The 20,666-nt window shown below is 49.2% G+C and overlaps 9 protein-coding genes across 9 annotated transcripts; 5 read left to right on the forward strand and 4 right to left on the reverse strand.

The window, feature by feature from the left end:
• Positions 1 to 677: 677 nt before the first annotated feature.
• Positions 678 to 1,736, forward strand: BU24DRAFT_433341 (Cloroperoxidase; the record flags this gene model as incomplete). The annotated part of the gene is made up of 5 exons (XM_033529965.1): positions 678 to 789; positions 852 to 1,044; positions 1,101 to 1,148; positions 1,217 to 1,488; positions 1,552 to 1,736. 5 exons carry the CDS (start codon positions 678 to 680, stop codon positions 1,734 to 1,736), a joined length of 810 nt encoding a protein of 269 aa, XP_033384554.1.
• Positions 1,737 to 1,795: 59 nt separating this feature from the next.
• On the reverse strand, positions 1,796 to 3,116 carry BU24DRAFT_422564 (uncharacterized protein). Its single transcript, XM_033528017.1, has 3 exons — positions 2,828 to 3,116; positions 2,378 to 2,642; positions 1,796 to 2,309 (listed from the first exon to the last, which is right to left on the reverse strand). The coding sequence occupies exons 1-3, from the start codon at positions 2,981 to 2,983 to the stop codon at positions 1,918 to 1,920; spliced, it is 813 nt and encodes a 270-aa protein (XP_033384555.1). The 5' UTR covers positions 2,984 to 3,116; the 3' UTR covers positions 1,796 to 1,917.
• Positions 3,117 to 3,246: 130 nt separating this feature from the next.
• BU24DRAFT_422565 (uncharacterized protein) lies at positions 3,247 to 5,660 on the forward strand. Its single transcript, XM_033528018.1, has 3 exons — positions 3,247 to 4,381; positions 4,447 to 4,840; positions 4,890 to 5,660. Exons 1-3 carry the CDS (start codon positions 3,480 to 3,482, stop codon positions 5,460 to 5,462), a joined length of 1,869 nt encoding a protein of 622 aa, XP_033384556.1. The 5' UTR covers positions 3,247 to 3,479; the 3' UTR covers positions 5,463 to 5,660.
• A 280-nt stretch (positions 5,661 to 5,940) lies between these two features.
• BU24DRAFT_422567 (uncharacterized protein) lies at positions 5,941 to 6,858 on the forward strand. The gene is made up of 2 exons (XM_033528019.1): positions 5,941 to 6,317; positions 6,385 to 6,858. The coding sequence occupies exons 1-2, from the start codon at positions 6,203 to 6,205 to the stop codon at positions 6,666 to 6,668; spliced, it is 399 nt and encodes a 132-aa protein (XP_033384557.1). The 5' UTR covers positions 5,941 to 6,202; the 3' UTR covers positions 6,669 to 6,858.
• Positions 6,859 to 8,301: 1,443 nt separating this feature from the next.
• On the forward strand, positions 8,302 to 8,867 carry BU24DRAFT_450787 (uncharacterized protein; the record flags this gene model as incomplete). Its single annotated transcript, XM_033531052.1, has 1 exon — positions 8,302 to 8,867. Exon 1 carries the CDS (start codon positions 8,493 to 8,495, stop codon positions 8,865 to 8,867), a length of 375 nt encoding a protein of 124 aa, XP_033384558.1. The 5' UTR covers positions 8,302 to 8,492.
• A 429-nt stretch (positions 8,868 to 9,296) lies between these two features.
• BU24DRAFT_450788 (FAD/FMN-containing isoamyl alcohol oxidase-like protein MreA) lies at positions 9,297 to 11,528 on the reverse strand (the record flags this gene model as incomplete). The annotated part of the gene is made up of 4 exons (XM_033531053.1): positions 9,297 to 10,427; positions 10,477 to 10,868; positions 10,922 to 11,125; positions 11,185 to 11,528. 4 exons carry the CDS (start codon positions 11,526 to 11,528, stop codon positions 9,448 to 9,450), a joined length of 1,920 nt encoding a protein of 639 aa, XP_033384559.1. The 3' UTR covers positions 9,297 to 9,447.
• Positions 11,529 to 14,182: 2,654 nt separating this feature from the next.
• Positions 14,183 to 15,950, forward strand: BU24DRAFT_197010 (S-adenosyl-L-methionine-dependent methyltransferase). Its single transcript, XM_033521769.1, has 4 exons — position 14,183; positions 14,247 to 14,646; positions 14,761 to 15,020; positions 15,099 to 15,950. Exons 2-4 carry the CDS (start codon positions 14,506 to 14,508, stop codon positions 15,877 to 15,879), a joined length of 1,182 nt encoding a protein of 393 aa, XP_033384560.1. The 5' UTR covers position 14,183; positions 14,247 to 14,505; the 3' UTR covers positions 15,880 to 15,950.
• Positions 15,951 to 16,149: 199 nt separating this feature from the next.
• Positions 16,150 to 17,613, reverse strand: BU24DRAFT_480837 (uncharacterized protein; the record flags this gene model as incomplete). The annotated part of the gene is made up of 1 exon (XM_033533142.1): positions 16,150 to 17,613. The coding sequence occupies one exon, from the start codon at positions 17,611 to 17,613 to the stop codon at positions 16,150 to 16,152; it is 1,464 nt and encodes a 487-aa protein (XP_033384561.1).
• A 654-nt stretch (positions 17,614 to 18,267) lies between these two features.
• Positions 18,268 to 19,600, reverse strand: BU24DRAFT_409354 (uncharacterized protein; the record flags this gene model as incomplete). Its single annotated transcript, XM_033525913.1, has 3 exons — positions 18,268 to 19,054; positions 19,114 to 19,426; positions 19,519 to 19,600. The coding sequence occupies 3 exons, from the start codon at positions 19,598 to 19,600 to the stop codon at positions 18,268 to 18,270; spliced, it is 1,182 nt and encodes a 393-aa protein (XP_033384562.1).
• Positions 19,601 to 20,666: the final 1,066 nt, after the last annotated feature.

Below are 20,666 nucleotides of genomic sequence, written 5' to 3' on the forward strand. Positions count from 1 at the left end.
CAGGAAACTACGTTGGGTATTAGGAATAGCATCTGCGGGAGTGGCGGAAGCTTCTCGTCGCGGATAAATTGTCCGCTGCTCCTGTGCAGATCCATATAGTGCAGAGGACGATTGTATATGCATGTCCCAATCTGGTAGTTAGAAAGAGAGTGCGAGAAAGGGTATTCGTGATCTCTCGCACTAACTTGATTTAAAAGTAGCCTAGCCCCTTCGGGCGCTGGCCTGCACAGGAGAGAACTTTGGTTGGTTACAGGGATCAAATCAGACGAATACGGCGTAACTGACAATGCGAGCGAGACCGAGTGCGAGGTACGCCGTATAGAACTGAAAACGCTCAACGGTTACATTGTGACCAGCTCGACCAGTCCCATTTCTTGCGCCTTGAAACGCGTCAGCGGTAATTATCTTTCGTCACATTGGCTACGTATCCTCGAGCTATTGACAACGGTCCCTGACAGAAAGTTGGAGCTAGAACCTAGCAACGGCGATGATCGTCCATGACGATGAAGTTTTGTACATTGTGCAACAATCAATTTGCATGGGATTGATCACTCAGGGTGGTAGATACAATGTATAAGAATGGAGTATTCCTACTGTTCTTTTTCTTCGTTACCATTGCGGCAGATCTCATTCGAGGAGACGACTCTAGCGACCAGAAAGCACTCCCTCCTTCCGAAATGAAGCTCTCTCTTCTTACCACAGCACAAGCGCTGCTACTGTCTGCCTCTGCTCATCCGCAGTATGGAACCGGGTCACACTTGAGTTGGCACCCACCAGGGCCAAATGACTGTATGTCAAGACTGAGTCTCTGCCCAAGCTATTGATGCTGAACGATGCTGAACGCCCAACAGTCCGTGGACCTTGTCCAATGATGAACACTTTGGCCAACCACGGCTTTCTTCCTCATGATGGCAGAAACATCACTAAGGAGAATGCAATTCGTGGTATAGGAGCAGGATTGAACTTCGATGCCGATCTTGCGTCTTTGATGTGGGAGCAGGCTATCATTGCCAACCCGGAACCCAACGCTACATTCTTCACGCTGTAAGTTTCTCATGACTCCCAACTTAGGCCGTTTACTGCTGATGAACTGCTTGCAGTGACCACCTCAACCGCCATAACGTCCTCGAACACGATGCCAGCTTGAGGTAAGTCGACCATGCCCAATTACTTACCACCACCAAGGAGATGTTGACATGATCTCGTACAAACATAGTCGAACCGACGCTTTCTTCGGAAACAATCACATATTCAACCAGAGCGTCTTTGACACAACCAAGTCCTACTGGACTGCTCCATTACTCACTGCCCAAATGCTCGCCAACAGCAAGTTGGCCAGACAGATCGAGTCAAGGGCCTTCAACCCGAACTACACATTCTCCAAGACGACTGAGGAGTTTAGTCTTGGTGAGGTTGCGGCACCGGTCATTGCCTTTGGAGACATGCAGAAGGGCACGGTGGATAGGGCGCTTGTTGAGTACTTTTTCGGTGAGTGCTACTCGACCTGCTTATTATATCGTGAGTAGATAACTAACGATATTGTTACCGCAGAAAATGAACGACTTCCGGAGGTGCTTGGATGGTCGAAGAAGAATCAAACAATTGGGTTGCAAGATATTTTGAACGTTGTTACCATCATCAGGAATGCTACCAGTCTGTTCACTGGGGCTCCTGGCTCGGATGATTCCCCGCACGGGAATAACCGTCGCGATCTTCATGCTGCTTTTCTGAGTTAGGTCTCTACATGTCAGTGTAACGGACCAAGAAGCGGATGATGCCGGAAGATGAGAGGTTGCAGATGTAGATAGAGAGATGTTTTCAACTAAAAAGGGTATCTGCCCAAACTCCTGATGCAATGCCATGCCATGCTATGCTTGTTTTTGTCGTTCCACCAACTAAATGAGATCCCCCAGGGTCTTAATAAGTATTGTCGTATGGGTCGTCCTCATCGACATCGTCGTCTTCACCGTTATCGAAATACTGTTCCGCGTTGTAATCATCTCCAGACTCTTCTGAGTCGCTGGACACGGCGGACCAGTTGTCCTCTTCGTCCACGGCGTCCGGCTTGTCATCGTCCTGCTCCTCGTCATCAAGATCCGCGTCTTCATCATCTTCTCCGCGCTCCTCCATCAATTTCGTCCGTTGTTCTTCGTCCTTGATATAGCGTTCGATCTGGGTTACTGCATTACCCTTGGAGATCTGCAAGACCTTCCGCTTTTTGTTGGGCCGATCACCAGAGGTATCGCCATTTGCAGTTGTTCCAGAATGATCCAGGATAGAGCGCAACTCGGGAGGGAAAAGGTCCGCGACTGTTATTCTCATATGTAAGTTTGATTATCCTTGACCATCATAACCGGTTATGTCTGTAGAAGCTCACCATATGGACGCGTATCTAGCTTCGGTATCCTGCGCCGAACCTTCAAATACTTCGAGGTATACGTCTGGTTGTCCGTGAAGGGATTGAACAGCGATGTCTCAGTGGGGCCATCTTCTCCCACTTTGCGCTTCAGTCCAGTTGTCATGCCATCGTTGAGAATAGTATAGAAGGAGCCTTCGTGGATGGTGTCGCGGACTGCGAGGGAGTGTTTTACGGCGGCGCTATCGTCCTCGCTTGGAGGTGGTGCTTGCGGTGGAGGAGCTTTCTACAGGCATGTTAGTCTGTCAAAAGGTTGTATATCCTCATATAGAGTATGCCTTTGAATTAGGATAGGGGAAAATGTTTGCGCGCGTTCAGCGGCTCGTGATTTTGACTCACGGCGCAAATGCGACGACCGCGGATAGCTATGCGCCACCCCACTGCCATTAGGGCCAAAGGGTAGTAACTTACAGGGAAACGTTCGGCAGGGCCTCTTGGAATCTCTAGTCCCGATAGATCCCAATTCAATTCAATTCCAGCGATACTGATAGTCCCTCGTGCTGGGTTGAAGCCTCCTCCGCCTCGCCCTCCTCTGCCGCCGCCGCGACCGCCTCGACCTGGCGGCATTTGTTGCGCTTGTGTTCAAGCCGCCGTGGGTAATTCAAAGAGTCGCTAATGAGACCTGTCGAGGTCAAACGGGTGAGACGTGGTATTTGGAATCGTAAACGTAGTGGAGAGGGAAAGAATTCGAGATGTGATGTAGGAACAGTAAGAATTTTGGGGAGCAGAAGCGCCAGGCGGAGACTAAGGCAATTCTAGCGGGTTTGGCGGGGTGGGGCACCAAAAAGCAGGTCCAGCCGCGCCCCCGCGCGCTTCACCCAACTGCCTACCTTTCCTTACTTGCCTTACTACTCCGTAACTACCTCTTATACTAATCGTCGTACCCATACCCTGTCACTATTATTCATCTCACCTTCGTCTCTAGTCGATGATACATTCCATCACAGAGACCATCATCCTATAGGCCCACACACTACGGAGCGGTCTATATACGTTGAAACGTTGCGCGAGGCATTCACATATTGCAGCAATCCTTGGCACTGGACCGTTGAAGCTACGAGAGATGGCAGACTCTTCAGCCGTTGTGTTAAAACAGCTTTCAGACCATTTGTTACAAATAGATCAAGACCCCACCACAAATCTTGATACCGAATTGTTGGAACAATGTGAACTCTTCACAAGCACGTCCGAATACCGCACTAAGATATGGAAGGAGACTCAACCGTTGTTCCTACAGTTAGCCAGCCTGCTCCCAAAACTCCAACAAGACCCTACGCCTCTAACACATTTCATCATCAAACTGGCTGTACCCTATCGGTTTGAAGATATCAAAGAGGTGGAGTTTGAGATAGGCCTGAACCTTGAAGCAACGCTATTCCATAGCCTCATCCTGACCCTTCTAGGAAAGGCCGCAGCGGGCCCCTCTGATGCAGCAGCGTTAGCAAATAGGCCGGGGGTGATCTATGCCATTGTCCGACTCTGGCTGTGCTCACCAGATGCAGGTATCAGCACACAGGCCTCTCAACTTCTTCTTTCTCTGCTTCGTATATCCAAGGACGAACCAGGACCTCATCCTCACCACGAACAACTCTACCAATATGGCTCGGCTCCAATATGGAAACGTCTCTTTCATGACAGTGACATATACTCGCTCTATTACCACTACACTACCTTCGCAAAGCTCACTGTCACTGCCGAGCCCTCGTTGGCCAAGCGCGACCGGACTATTGCCCAAGCAAGATTGTTGGAGTGGCTACCGCATGTAGGAAAGATGGACTGGAAGGCCGTGACTTCCTCTTTCAACCCAGAGCTTGAAAGGAATGTTGGCCTGGCGGACGATCAAGGGCTGCTCCATTATGCCTCATTAAAGATGGTAGACGCAGCAGATGACATTCTGATGCACATGACTCTCTTAAGCTTCTATAGCGATTTGATCACAGCAATCAAAGACACTCCACATCTCACGTATGTCCTTTCAGATTGTTCATGGTGGGTTTTCCTTTTTGCAATATTGGCTGACCAGTAGTTAGGAATCAACACTCCAGTCTTTCTCTAGACTTCTTGAAGGACCAAGGCATCCACAAGCAGATCATAGAGTTCCATACCAGCGACAGTCCTGGACTCGAGCACTCTTTTCTCAGTAGCCGGACAGCGCACTACATCAGCGAATATGCATCAACATACCCAGTTGATTTCGAGCAAAGCCCAGAGATGCAAAGCATACGACAATACATACATCGCAATATCAGCAGGTGTGAGCCGAATGATCTCAGCGTACTTGCCTCCATGCCGCGTGCTACTCTCGTTCCACGGAAATCTACGGGTCTGGCTTGGAATGATGCAGTGTTGTTGGACATTCCCATATCTCGAACAAATCCAGATGCTCTCAAGACACTTGCGACCGTATTCCATGGGCCTCCTGCAGTAAATACATCAACCTCCAACATTCTCAGATTTAGCTAAAGCATCGCAGGAACCCATCACCTTTCCCCAACCAGTAATTACAAGTACTCAAAGGGAACGTAATGTCACAGAGAGAGTGTTTGCGCGCCTTCTGACTGCGTTATATTACTCTCGGAACACAAGCTTCTTCACAGATATTGTCAAGCATGCAGACCTGATTGCAATGAAGGAGAACGCGCTTGCGGCGCTGACCCTTCTACGATCCATCATCACATCGAGCTGGGACACGCAAGCGTCATCCGTTGTAATTGAGGAAAATGACCCCATATACCAGCAGTTACAACAATTCCCAAAAACTGGAGTTGACGCTGTGCTTGAACCTAGCATCAGTGGCGGAGTGCTGCCGTACTTGATGAAGCCTGCGACGACCTTTTCGAATCTTGTCGGAGGACGAGGTGACGCCGAAAATGCAGCCTACCAAGTCGCGATGGCGAAATTCGATGTATTACAAGCTCTTGGCGAGAGGCTAGAGAAGGACGGAGGAAGACAGGATGTCATTGCCATGATCAGGAAAAGAGTGGCTGAAGGGCCTTGGGGTGTGGGAGGCAGTGCAGGAAGCAGAATCGGTACCCTAGAGCTGTAATAAATCGTGGATTTATTAGATCAGACGGACGAAAAATGGAAATCACAGCGAAAGTTTAATGTATCGGGATATCGAGTGCTTGGTTATTAGGGGTCTGTTCTCTCAGATCCGTTGATCCTCATATGGATGATGGGCGAAATCTGGTACGGCGATGTCATATGCGAAAGACGACAATCTCCAGAATCCCATGGCATGATATACCTGGGCCCAACTCTTAAGAAATCTCAGAGGTATTAGACGACAAGGCAACTCCCTGCATTGCACCTGTCCACGCCACACAAGTAATAACCACACATGATTACAAGTTACAGTCCGGGTGCCTAGAACGTCTGGACCAAGCCGAATAATCCGTCATCGTGGGGCTTTGCGACCCACAAAACATACGAAATCGCCGCTCCCGGTTAGTACCCAGCAACTTTAAGTGAGCCTCCAAGCCCTGGCACGCCACATTTAAATACTTTTGCTGCTCTGGGCGATTCTTGACGCTGAGAGACTACTGCTCTTGGTCGGTCTTGGTAACCGTGACAATACTATATCGCCGCTGTGAGGGTCCGCATATGTGACGTCGTCATTCTTTCAACGATGGAAAGCTTCGTAGTCTTGAGGGTATATAAGAGGGACGAATAAGCCCCGATTGGGAAGCAGAAAACCTTCTACAGAACAAATTCACTTGAAGCATCTTGCATCCAACCATTCTATCAAACTATCAAAATCGAAACCCATCAGTTCAACCACAAAATATGAACATGAATTCCCAATATAACAACAACACCAACACCTCTGCTATCAACGACAACATGATGGACGAGAGGCAAAGGGAGATGGAAGTCAAGGAGTACCAGCACGCAACTCGAAGTATGTTCTCCATTCCCTATCCTTCAACCCAATCACCCAATCCAAAGACTAACAATCAACCAATCAGACCGCCGACCCTCTATGCTCGAAGAAGCCGAAGCATTCGCAAACGCAAACTCACCACGCACATCCACCTCCGGCGACTCGGAATTCCTCACTCCAGAGCAAGCCAATGCCCAGAGGTCCAACCGCAACTCTAGCCGCTCGCCATCGAGGTCGGCAGAGCCCGAGATCAGGAGGGCCAGCGGCCACTTCACGGCACCCATGTCGCACCCCAAGGTGGTGCAACAGCAGGGAAGGAGCGGAAAGATGGAGAGCTGGAAGGCAAACATGCTCGGAAAGTTGAAGTAGATGGATATCTTTTTGGGGTGCCTGACTTGGGGTCAGGTCAATGTATTGCATAGGTCCTCGGGGAGACTATCACCATTGTATGAGTAGCATGTCTTTTTATTTCTTCATTACGACCTAGATGAGACCTTGCCGATGGTCGAAAGATCTTGGGCAAGATGAAGTTTACGAATTTATGGTCTGCAATCATGATACCTTTCTGTTTGCGATGATTCTGTCAATGTGCCTTAAAATGTGAATTTTCACCCGTTTTCCAATACGAGGTATGTTAGTTTAACTACTGCTGGTACGAGTAGTTAGTACGCATATTAATCATTTCGTATTGCTTACTGTGTTGTAATGTTCTCCATACTCGCATGACGAAATCGCAATGTCACGTGCATTATTTCCGGAAGTGGTAGCTCTGATTCCTAAAATCATACTCGTAAGCTATGCCAGGAGTGCTAGGATATCAATATTCCTAATTAAAGGCACCGGCCGTGGGCAACTTAGAGGAGAAGAAAAGAAAGGAAAAGGGTACGATCTACCGCCGCGGAGCATACCTGTTCTTTCATCATCTCTTCATTTTCGTCTTATTTGCTAAATTGTACTCGTACGAGTCCTCGGATGATTAGATAGGCTATTTTTGCTCAACAAATCAAACGACATGCAAATGCGTCGATGAACAGTACTGTGTAAGTAATCGTAGATAGTTTGGGGGCCAGCTAACGATAGTGCCATTCAACAAAAGGCATACCTTTACAGACGAGTTATGGGTAGCAAAGCGTCCACCAACATAACCGACCGCCGATCTCCCTCCGTGGAGTCGACGTTACAAAAGTGGGAAGGAATCCGAGCCAGCTATGCGCGGCATGACTTACATGTATCTGTCCAATTTAGACACCTGCAATATCAAGACCATGATATACCGACCATACAGAATAATAGCCGGCGAATGCAAAGATGATCAGAAACTACCCATGAGGTGACACAGATCATCTGAAGAATGGCTATATTCATCCACATGCCATTTCAGGGAGCACAGGTAGATTTGTGTAATCCCCATCATCGAGCAAGATCGAAGATGAGTGAGTATGCCGTGTAGCAATGTGAGACAGTGGTAGCCTGCAGATCAATGCTCCGCACCGATCGTGGTGTGATAAGTCTTCGAATGAGAATTGGCCCGTCTGGGGGAACGGGAGGGGATTAGCGAAGGGATTGTTGATCATGACGATGTCTGAGGGTGTTTTGGTGGTGTTTCTCGATGACATCATTTCGATGCCTTCACGGGAATTCCTCACCTTATCGCCTCTAACATCAAGGTCCGAAATGATATGATACAGCTCTTCATTTTGAATCAAATCGCGCTGTTGCCTACAGGACAGGTCGAATCTCGTGAAGTTATTCTAGTCTGCAACAATGCAGCGTTTTCGTTACTCATCGTTCGATTCGTAGGAACCTGGGGTAAGCATTAATCGCGTAGGTGATACAGATCTTTCCCGATGCGGTAAGCGATCAGCAAAGGCGTCTGTGAAGCGGCGCATCAACAGTGCTGGGAGCGGGAAAGATCAAATGACGTTAGATGGGATTCACTCAAATGTTAAAAAGGGCATGCAGGTCGAAGAGAGATGTCTTCATGCAGGTTCACGGTTACTAGCTTTGATGAAATTGACCTTTGACTTGGACCCTGAATTGCTTCTACATACTCATACATATCCCAATCCTATTGTCAATCTTGTGTGCTGCTAGTCCACCATCTGCCAGCAAGTACTGCTTTGCATACTCATACGAAGAATACATATCTTGACCTTCGTTCTCTACCAATCCTGTCTCGATACATACACCAACATGGCAAAGTCAACAACACCCTACAACATCTCCGTCACAGAAAGAGAGCGCCGCAGATCAGGCGACTCAAGTAACTCAGAGTTATCAACACTGCATCAATTCCCATCTATATCGTCAACATCCTCGTCCGATGCATCGGACTATGGGCACTCCTCACGGAGTTACCACCACTCGAATGCTCCACCCGTCTATTCGACAACTTTGGAAAGTGACGAGATCGAAGCTTCCAGAAGACTAGAGCATGAGCAGAGGATGAGAATCAGAGACTACGCAATGGAGATCTCGAGGCTCATGGGCCGGCAGTTGGTGAATGGAATGAAGGGTAGCAGTAGCAAGAATTCGCATGGAGCGGCAGTTGATGAACCAAAGCACTGAAGACTTGCTAGTGGGATGTTCTTTATGGACCAGACCGGTCACTTCGACCTACTCAGATCATGCGACTTCGTTGACGAAATAGCATCACAGCACTACATTCGGCTAAAGTCTACGAAATCACCTAAGCCCATGTTGGCACACTGTCGCTTTTGGATGATACCCTGAACGCCCTTTTAAACGCTTCGTATCTTCAGCGAATGTGTACAGGAATGTACGCAACAACACGAGCATTAGCAGCATTTTGCTCTGCATAAAGCCTCTTGAGAGCGCTTCTTGTATGGCATTCTAGCCCACATCTCCATGCCTTCGCTCCAATCGTTACATGAATAGGCGTACAACGCGCTGCCACAAAGTATGATGGCGGCGTATCATTGACATTTGGAGTTCTGGAAACCACGGTTATCTGTATCATAGTATTTTGTATTGTTACTAGGCGCAAATGAATTGGATATGTATGTCCCTGCACTATCGCCAGCGCCAAACGCGTCTAGATAACTTGTAACATGGATGCGCTCGTTCGACCTCTTCCAAGCTGTCAAAGACTAAAAGCGAACCTGCCCCAGCTGTCAAGAAAGGTTTCTCACGCCGCGACTCTGCAGAGCCTCCCCTGTTGCGTCGGTAGGCCTTGTGTGCCCTCGACCTTCCAATTCTGACTACCAACCATCGTAACGGCATAGAAAATACTCCACGGATCTCTATTCACCTTAATGTCCGACAAACGCTCCCAATTGTCGCCGTAAAGGCTCTGTTGAAAATTCGGTTCTTCAGTGTCAACCTCATTCATGTATGCTCCACTGCCTGGCGTCACATCCCTGATCTTCTGTATGTATGATGTGTGACGGGCGTGACTCGCAATCTGTTGAGCGGGTGAGGCCTCTGGGCCATACGATCCGGTATCGTAGCTCGTAACATGCATGATGGCATTGCGAAGGGCGGGATTTACTGCGTTATCTGCTCCGGGCCATCCTGCGACTTCCTCGGTAGGCGTAAAGTCGACTGAGTGGAATGGATAACCGCCCTCTTCGACCAGAGTGCGGAAGGAGCCAATAGTATCGTTGAACACTTTGGAATCAATGTCCTCGAGATTCTCGCGTGGGATGAGCCGCGAACCGAACCGACCTCCGCCGGCGCTCTCTCCTGGTCCTTGTGGTCGAAAGATGTACTTGGCATACGTCTCATAGAACGTCGGCTCCACGGGGGTTATTTTGACACCTGCCTCTCTCAGCTCGCGGAAGACTGGAGCGAAGAAAGCCCTTGCGTCAGCTAACTTGAAACCAGGCAGCGTATAACGACCCGTCAGCTGTAGCGTCTGGGTCTGGTTACTTCCACCAGAACGTCCAGGGGTGAGGTTATTCCAGCCATTACCACCTACGTCTGCCATTCGAGGGAGTTGAGCGAAGTAGATCTTGACAGCTCTCCAGAATAACTCTTTGTCCGGTACCTGGAATGTGTTTGACGAATTTCCTACCACGGGGTTTGTTTGCAGGTTGAACAGGACTTCTGATACAGGAGCCGGATCGTACGCCTTCACCAGCGCTGAAGTTACTATGCCAAAGTTTCCTAGTGGTAATTAGAGGTGATTTCAAAAAATGCTCCAGATTTAACGTACCAGGACCACCACCACGAATCGCCCAGAATAAGTCCTTGTTCTCATCGTGGCCAGCATGGACAAACCTTCCATCTGCTGTCACGACCTCGAACGATAGCACTTGGTCAGCCATGAGACCATATTTAGACGTAACATAACCAAAACCGCCTCCTTGCATGAACCCTCCGTAGGCACCGACCGTTGACGATCCTGGAGTTAACATCGTAATATTGTTCGCGACCATGTGGGGATAATGCATGTACTGCTCAAGGGCGACGCCGACTCTCGCTGCTCGTCCTCGATATCTTCCAACCGTCACAGAAGGAAGATATTCGAAGTCAGTCAGGTGACGTGTCCAGATCTGGAGAGCGCCTCCACCAGTACTTCGCCCGAGCCAATCGTGGCCAGTGTTCCTATTTGGCCCTCAGTTACCTTCCCCAGAGCAAGGAAATGTAAGAATACTGACTTGATGGTGATACGAAGATTGTTGTTGCGTGCAAAGTTGACTGCCTGTTGAATATGCTTGACTGTCGTTACGTTCACCACGTACGCTGGATATGCAGTTATATTGCAATTGTAGATTGGCGTTGTTTCGTTCAAACCCACAGGTGGGATCGGGCATGGATTACCCAGCTGCCATGGTGCGTTTGGTACGACAGGGTCATCACCACTACGATGGGTGTTAGTGTTCAACAAATTCATAGGATGATTCAACAAAGCAAAACTCACGTATACAGAGAGCTGGACAAGCCTCGTCTAGCTTCGTTACATTTGGTAGGATTATAATACGGGCCTTGGTAGCAAGCTGCGGAAGGTGGAATTCCCCTGATCAGTGCTCCTCCAAGAGTGGCGTTGAATCTATCCCACTTCGCATTCGAAGGCCAGTCCGCATCTCCAGGATAGACTCGACATCTCGCTTTGCTAACAGGTTTTTTTGGATCACCAAATGCTATGTCCGAGTTGTTTCCGATGTCGGAATCCTTCAGTGTGGTGCGTTCGTAGGGGAAGTTGATTGCAGTGACATGCTGTGAAGCCAGGAGCAGCACGAAAAAGACTGAAGATAGTTGAAACATTGTGGGGCCCTAGCTAACGCTACTAAAAAACATCTAAGTGCGCGCAAAAGAAAATTTCCGAACAATGGCGTCTGTTTGTCCGATTTTATATGGCACTGCTCGATCTTACCGTGTAAATGCCATATATGCAAGACGGCGACCATGATGCAGGAGACAGGCGGCGGACCCAGTGCAGCATCTATGGTAAATTGGATACGCACCATGCGGAATATTGTGCATACATGTACGAAACCATGGCGATGTCCAGAACTGGAACCAAAGGCGTCTCCATGGTACGAACGATGCAAGAGTAAGCATGCCAAGATAGTTGTCACGGTAAGGCTTCGCATGGAGGCCCCCAATTATCCATACGAATCCAAGTGTAAGATGAATGTGGAGCTTCGTACCACAATTGCTGTTAGTGCACTCGTGCGGGAATTGATTAAACATGCAAGGCACAGCAGGAGGATGGAAGAGACGCGGTACGGGTAGGCCCGACAATAGGAGCCAGCATGCATGGATGATAGTGGGGAGCATATGAGGGCGTAAGCAAGCCCTCTGGATCAGGATAATGGCATGCCATCTTTGCGCGTGTATATGCTGTAAGCAACCTTTTCACCGATCAGTATAACCTGTTACATTCGAAATCGTCAAGTAGATATTGACGATACATTGAAATGTATTAATATCATCATTCATCTATTGAAAGGTTCCTACCAAACGAGATCTATATTTCTTTAACTTGCCCACGAAATAACTTTATAGGCAAAGCGGCAACTCTAGAGGAAAGAAATATTTTCATACTGATGATAATCCTACCAATGCAAATTAAACGCAGCGATCCGAAGATTTGGACTCAGTATGTGGTTCATTGTAAAAAGAATGATTACAAGATGTGGCTAGGAAAAGGTCACCATGAAACTCTGGGACTTTAGAGCCATTACAAGCTAGTCAGCTCCCGTTCACCAGACTCGGTCAGCACTGAAAAATTCCTACATTGTAGCCAGGTCTGGGGGGAAGACCTTATACCTTCGAATATAGCTAGGCATCCTTATTCTTAATGACATTCCCAGATAACAAGGTGCTGTTTCACACCCACACACTCATAAACCTATCTCATTGATCACCGCCCCGTTATGTCACCGCAGGGAGTCTTGCGCCTACTAAAAGGAATTGAATGGCAAAAGCCCGCCTAAGCGTATGTCTTATGTTTAACCGGGAATTTAACCCAAAGAATACTTTGGTACTGCAACAAATCAAACCCCCAACTGAGTTTCTCGAAAGGATTCATGCGAGCAGGGTGCAGTTAACCAAGATATGTACCTACATAATAGGTAATTACAGTCCGTGCATGCATAGACGCCTGCAAGCTGTGGGGGTTCTACAACATTATACGCTGTTCACGGAGCCATTTTCTGTCCTCGTACTTCATATCACCTCCTAATCAACGACACTCACAACTGACGAGCTTAGAAGAGACCCTATCTTCTCGAAAGACATCAAAGTCCCAGACCTTAGCTTCGTGCACAATGATGTCTGTTGTCAAATTGCATCGTTGATAATCACAGAATTGTCCGCTGTCATTGACTGGGAGATGTCCGAATTCTTTGGCTGGAAGGCTGCAGTACATGTTCATGTTCAAATACGAACTCCGATCAATCTACCTGAAGAGATGTTGAGCGATATCTACTTCTGGAATGAGTTATATGAATCGGAGAGCGCATAATACATCGCCTCGCGAAAGTATCTACCAACTGTAAACATCAATATTCTTCAACACATATTTTCCATACAGTACAACATAATGTTTGCTATTTACTTTGGCAAACTTCACCCCATAAACGTACCATATATCATCTATTTATGGCAGCACCCCACTATGAAAGGTCCCCATGATGAACAGAACGTGGCATCCCATCAATCCCCACATCCAGGACCGGGACCTGCAGGGATATAGCTATTAGTAGCGTACGTATCTCGTACAATACACTATGCGGGTAGACGCCGGTCCGTGTTAATATAGGTTAGCCGACGACTGATCTGGGCCCGGAATGCAATGGATACGAAATGCAGCCATGCGGCGTACCGTCGATATACATTTACAAGGCAACGTAAGAGGCGTAGCTACGTCTATATACTGTGTACGAAAAGGAGAATAGTAATTGAATGCAGCAAACCTGCGGGGCACCTTGTGGGGCACTTTGTGCATTACCTAGGCTGGTATGATCTGCGGGACGGGCGGCAGGCGTAAGTCTTGATGCGACTTCTCTACCTCATGCCTCTCTACCTTTTAGGTCAGTCGATACAATGTCATACCTGCTCTCCTGTCAGAACAAAATGCTTGTTACTTCTCCTGAAATTTACAATTTCTTCGGAAGGCTGCTGTTCGAGGAAGATCTCGCGCAGTCTATCACGAGGACAACACGAAACTTTATTAACAGTACTTCTATGAAAGAAGAGAATTACAGAAGTATTCTGCCAACGTGCCGCAATGCACATCAAAACAACGGATTAGACCATCAAACCTCGGATTTCTAGATGTTAATCTGAACGAGACAATACAGGTATATAATCTGTTCAGTCGCCCCTTCGTTTACATTCGCCTATCTTGATTGTCAGAAAAACAATCTCGTTCAAACTCCACTAGTCTGACGTCAACATTTTACCAAACACCAGGCAAGACCACAACCTACCCGCAACACCATCATCTACTAATGGCAAGTGCTGATCTCTCGCCAGTATGAAGTTTTCTATAACATCGTTGCCTAATAAGAGAAGGATTTCAGGCGCACCGTTACGGGGTTACCAGGTCGCTGAATTCGGGCTATTCGGTGTATTACCAAAGTACATAAATTCGATATGGCACGAACAATATGACCAACTTTAAACATTCAAGAAACACTCCATCGCGTAAAGAAACCTCCTTCAATCCCAAAGAAATACTCGGAGCAAAGAAAAAGAGAAGAAGTTCAAGCATTGAGGAAAAGTGAAGAACAATATGGACTCCATAACGGCTCAGATCCGCGAGCTGTACACAGCCGCCGACGAAGACCAGCAACGAGCCATCCATGTCCAACTCCGCGACCTGCAGAACGACCTCTCGACTGAGTGGGACATTGTGTGCCGTGTAGGCAGCGGTGTAAGCAGTACTCTCCTATCCTATCTCTTTGTCTCTTCACCTGACGAGACAATCACCACCGACCATCATATATTACCTCAATTGCCCAATGTGACTAACACGGAACACAATCAGTTCCTCCAAATGGCCCTCATAAGGATCGGCCACAACCTTCACATTTTCGAAACCCTCGCAAGTCGCGGTAAAGAAGAGGAACCACTGACGCTGGAGCACTTTGCGAAGGAAACGGGAGCAGATCGAGGCCTGCTGGGCCATTTGCTCCGCGCGACGGCCGCGTTCGGCTTCATCCATGAGGCGGGCAAAGATGCCTTCAAATCGAACCGTATGACCACTATCCTCGCAAACGAAAACGTCTCGGGGGCCATGGACCACGGGTGCGTTACTCCCCTTCTCCCCCTATTTACAGCACGAGAGACAAGAAACATGTAGACCAACCCACTGACATCGTTCAGATTCGACCTCCACGGCCGCGTAGCCCTCGAACTCCCCACCTACCTCACCACCCACGCCTACCAGCCCATGACCTCCAACACCGACCTCCCCTTCCACCTCGCCTTCGACACCCCGCTCGCGCCCTTCGACTGGCTGCGCGCGAACCCGGAGCAGATGAAGTCGCTCGCGCACGCCATGGCTATCTCCCGCCCCTCTCAATGGTTCGACGTCTACCCTGTCGCTTCCGCCATCGGCGGCGGTGCCGCTGTGACGCCGACTACCGTCGCGATGGTCGACGTGGGCGGCGGGTTCGGACACCAGGCCGTCGGCGTGCGGCGCAAGTTCCCCGAGCTGGCGGCCGCGAGGTTCGTCGTGCAGGATCTGAAGGAGACGTTGGATGGGATGGCGTCGGACGAACGGCGGCGTCTTGAAGACGTGGAGGGCGTCGAGTTCCAGATGCATGATTTCTTTACTGAGCAGCCGGTTCAAGGGGCGAAGATTTACTATCTGAGGCATGTCTTGCACGATTGGTCGGATGAGGAGTGCGTGCGGATATTGAAGGCGATTGTGCCGGCGATGGCAGAAGAGTCTAGGGTTGTGATTGATGAGGTGGTGTTGCCGGATGAGGGGGTCCCGTGGCAGTGTGCGTATATGGATGTCACGATGATGGCTTGTTTGGGGGGCGGGGAGAGGACGAGGTCGGAGTTTGAGGGGCTGCTGGAGAGGGCTGGGTTGAAGATTACGGAGGTGGTGAGGTATGATAGTAAGATGCTGAGTGTTGTGATCGCGAGTCTTAAGTAGTGGTAGGAAGGGGTTTTCTGTATATGTAGGGCTTACCTCTCCACTCGGAATTTATTCACACCAAAATTGCCCTTTTCATGTCATGGATACTAGTACTTTGATGTTTTTGTGTTCATGGGATATACAGGATAGGCTACACTGCTCCGCTCCAATACCATTGTAAAGGTTTGCAACTTCAAGGCCCATTGGACCCTCCCATTTACTCGACTGTGAAAATGCTCTCGAATACGTCGACGAACACGAGCAACTTTCATGGGTCATATCAGTCCCTCAGACGCTCTTCAACCTTTTCGGTGGCGACGAATGCGCTTCACAAGCCCCAACTTCCAACGTCCTCTTCTCCAACAATCTCTCCTTGACTTGGTCCTCCTGGCTCACCTCCACTGTCGAATATATGTTTGGTGCTTCCAATTCGGCAGGGACACTTGTCTTGTCGTTCGAATTCTGCATAACCTCCATGGCCCACACAAGCTCAAAGCCCTCTTCGGCATCATTGACCTTGACTCCCATTTCCCGCGCCATATCAATCACCTCTTGCTTTGTCTTGTCTAGCAGACCCAAACGCTTGCATATACCCATGGCCCAGTATGTTGTTGACAAAAAGCGGTGCTGTTTGGCGTCAGTGTCGCCCCAGCTCGCCTTCCAGGCTCCGAAATCTCGGCTGAGGATGTGCGAACGTTCCTCTGTAGTCCAGGCCATAACTTCGGTCATGCATGCAAGCCAATGTGCGATATGTTCCTTTGTTCCAAGAAGTCGAAATCGCGCGGGCATAGCGTACTGTTCGGCTTTGGAACATAGCTCTTGTTTGTCAAAAGCCATATATTCTTGGAACTTTGATCCCTCGCAGTGACCCAGGACACGATCAAAGAGAGAAATGGTATCGTCGTATCCAGAATCCGACTTCGCAGTGCTTGTATATGGTGTTGTCTCTAAAACCATGGTCTCTTCAGTGTCATTCGAAGCCCTTTCATGTTCACTTTCCTCGCTTCGGGGTACGGCCGGCGTACTGGTCTTTTCGTCCACAAAATGAACACGCCGGCCAGTCGGAGAAGTATGAACCTCCTCCTCAATATGATCCCTCTTCCTTTGATCGCCTCGCGTATCACGCGCCAACCGATCAGGCCGTCCGAGAGGAATGAGGTTCGACGCCGTAGCTTTGCGCTTAACACCATTTCCCCCTCCTCTTCCTGCGTCCTCAGTATGCCACCTTTTCAGCTCCGACGACGACACATGTTTCTTTCCGCGCCGGTGGCCCTTCCTCGGCGCCTCACGGATTCTATCCCTGGTGCTTTTGTCACTTTGCTTGCGAGGCCGCCCAGCGAAGTGGTGGTCCTGTCGATCACTCGGGCCCATCTCTTGGGACGTCGAGCCCTCACTCAGCAGTGCGAGTCTCGAGCTATGGACGTTGCCTTGGTGACTTCGGTCAGCCCGCTCAGAGACCGGCTGGCTGGATGTGTGCGACTTTGTACCATCGTGCAGCGAATAACTTTCAATCTCAGATGAGGCAGTCACCGCGTATGCAGCCCGTTGATCTTCTCGTCGCGGCGGCATTTGAAAAACCCGCTCAGAGCTACGCTCGAAATGTCGCGAATTCTCATGGCGATCATCGCTTATGGTTGTTGAGATGCCATCATCGCCAGAGGATCTTCCCAGCCGTCTCGCGTTGCCGAGCGGGATCAAGTTCGCCGCGGAGGCTTTGGGACCTGTGCCTCGATTTCCACTTCTCTTTGTCATGGTGAGGCCTATTTAGTGAATCGTTGCGTCCTTTAAGACGTCTCATCAGACAAATATAGGCCCCTGATTGTTGTGAAGAAGATTGTGGAGGGTAGTGAAGTTGCTGTGGGAGTGAGACCATAAATAAACGCAAGACGTTGGGTTGTTATTAGGTAGAGCAAAATATTTCCTGTAGAGGTGAAGGACTGCGCCGATGCACCTTCTGCGTGAAGACAAAGAGGAAAGCAACTCCACGGACGTTGCCTAGTCCTGGAAATAGCAAATGGACACGATGAATCACAACCTCAACCAATCAAATGTCAATCAGACTGTGCATGAGTACTATCATCTCCCATTCACTAAGTGATGCTATGTAGGTGGCATACCAAAAAAGTAAAGGAAAAAGTCGAATGAACTTGAACCACCAAACCATACCGAAGCGTAGAACCAAGGAAATTCTTCCTTTGCCCACTCATGAAAACTCCTACCAAAGGGGAATAAGTTTTTAAGCTAGAGTTACAATTGCCCATCCCGGGGCGTCCAGTCCACCTGTTTAATTAAAGCTACTGATATTGAGGTTCTTGCGTCGTAAGTCGTCATACATCAAGAAAGAGGCTAGGGTACCCTGTGTGCGACTGCCTCCACACTGGTTGAATATGATGTTGCTTTCTTCATCTACAACTCCTCCTTGATGCGGTCCTGGGCCTTCTTGGCGCTCTCTGCGGCGGCATCGTAACCCTTCTGGGCCGACTTGGAGGCAGCGGACGCAACATTGGAGGCAGAAGCAGATACGGAGGCGGCGCTCTTGGAGATGGAAGCACTGGCGATGCTGGCGCTAGCCTCGTAGCCGGTCGCGATGCCGAGCTGAGCCTTGATCCAGTCGGTGTATCCAGCGAAGACGTTGGTAGCCTGGGCGTACTGTGCGTTGGCGCTGGAAGTAGCAGCACCGTAGGCCTTGGAAGCCGAGGCGGAAACGTTATCACCATAGAGCTGAGCGCGGTGCTTGCGGGCGAGGGCAAGAAGCTCATTGCGCTTAGAGCCTTGGGGAACCTTGATACCGTTCTTGTCGGCCCACTCCTTAATCTGGCTGTCAGACCAAGAGTCGAGGAGAGCATCGCTGAGGCTCTGCTGAGCGGAGGCGGCGGAGGAAGAGGCTGAAGCGTAAGCGCTCTGCAAGTTCAGGCTGGCAAGGCGAGAGTTGCGGCGAATGTTGGCAATCAAAGCATCGCGGTTTGAGGGTTGGGGAACGGGGTAGCCACGCTCGTCAAACCAGGACTTAAGGTCAGAGTCAGACCAGGAAGCGTAGAGCCAGTCACCGGGATAGGCGGCAGTCTCCGAGATCTTGTTGGCGGCGGTCTGGTAGTTCTCACGGACAACCTTGAGAAGGCTGTCGCGCTGGCGGGGTTGAGGGACGGGGATTCCGTGCTTGTCAGCGAAGGCCTTGAGCTGGGAATCGGTCCAGCTACGCTTCGTTAGTATTTGGATTGCAGCTACAGTGATGTACATGTACGAGTGATGTACCTGTCAAAGATCCAGTCCTTGACGCTGGAGTAGGCAGTGTTGGCAGAGTCCTCAGTCTCTTCCCAGATCGCTTGAACCTGTTGAGCGAGGCTCTGTGCGTTCTTCTCAGTGCCCTTCTTTGCCTGTTGGCCCTTGAGGGTCAAGTAGTTCTGAAGAGTCTGAGCATCCCAGCTGTTGTAGGGAGTAACAATCTTGTCGTTCCAGTTGTCCTTGACAAGGTTCTCGAGATCCTTGCGGTCTGAAGGAGTGGGGTGAGGGATGTTGTAGTCGTTCAACCACCGCTCAAGCTCCGTCTCGTGCCATTTGTTGTACACTGGAAACCCAGTCGTTAGAGCTGCCATATACACGACCAGATGAATGGGTAAAGGGTAGACATAGGAAAACAAGTGCTCGTACAAAACGCACCAGGTTTGCCAAACCAACTGCTGGCAACAGCGCCTTGTGCGGCGAGGGCCACCGTAAAGGCGGAGCTGAGGGAGAACTTCATGCTGAGTGTTTGATAGAGTTACCTCTTTGGGTAAGAAGTAGAGGAGGGGGTATATGGAATAGATGAGAGCGAGGAGAAGGTTGTATATTGGGAAGCGTAATGAAGAGGGAGGAATGTAGGTTTTATTAAGGGAAGAGTGTAAGAGAGTGAGAGTGAGGGAAGACAAGGGAAAGAAGTGGAGAGGCGAAGACAAATGGGAAATCAGACGTGACGTAGTTACAACGTTTTTTGACCACAAACACGCCCACGCACGTACCTCATACATTTCACACACGCAATTCTTCGTACTACGAGACGGTACACAGTACATACATAACGTAACCGCAACCATAATCCAAACAACAATCAAGCTGATGCCTACACAAGGACTACTGGAGCAAGGATGAAGAATAAAAGACGACTCATCCTGGCCAATGTTTTGATCGTAACACTGTTACTCTCCTACTTCAGACGGGGGATTTGACTTCTCTCTGGTGCCTTACTCGTAATAGCGGGGTTCCCAATGATGCGAATTGTCAGAATCTCCCATCATCGTCCCTCATGGCCATCGCGATCGTTGACTTTGCGGGGGAATCGCCCGCTAAAGCCGCTGACATCATATTCCCGCATAAAACAAAAAACATCAAGAATCTTCACATGCTACCACCCTATCCATCTGTATGCTAACAGATGTTATTTTTCGCTTTTAACCATGATTGTTCGCCGTCCTTCAGCTTCTCGTTCAAATTATCAGTCCGGGGGTGAAGCTTTTGGATGTATGAATGCATGATGCCATCGTAGCTAGGCGGAAGCAAGTGGGAGTAAACAAACACCAATCATCGCGTCAGTGCGTCATGCATACCGGGTACACAGTTGTATCATTTTCACAACAACAATGGTTCATTCGTGTCGCGTTCTATAGTCAATTCTTCCTTGCCGCAATGATAGTAAATAAATACAAGTAATAAATACATTTGGATTTTGAAATGCACGAATAAACGCCAGTATTGCACAGAGCCACCAATTAGTTATAGATCGTATTTCCAGGTTGCCTTGCCATCCTCACCCATATTCATTCTCCCTTCCT

Source organism: Aaosphaeria arxii (assembly GCF_010015735.1).
Source record: "Aaosphaeria arxii CBS 175.79 unplaced genomic scaffold BU24scaffold_4, whole genome shotgun sequence".
Taxonomy (NCBI): Eukaryota; Fungi; Ascomycota; class Dothideomycetes; order Pleosporales; genus Aaosphaeria; species Aaosphaeria arxii.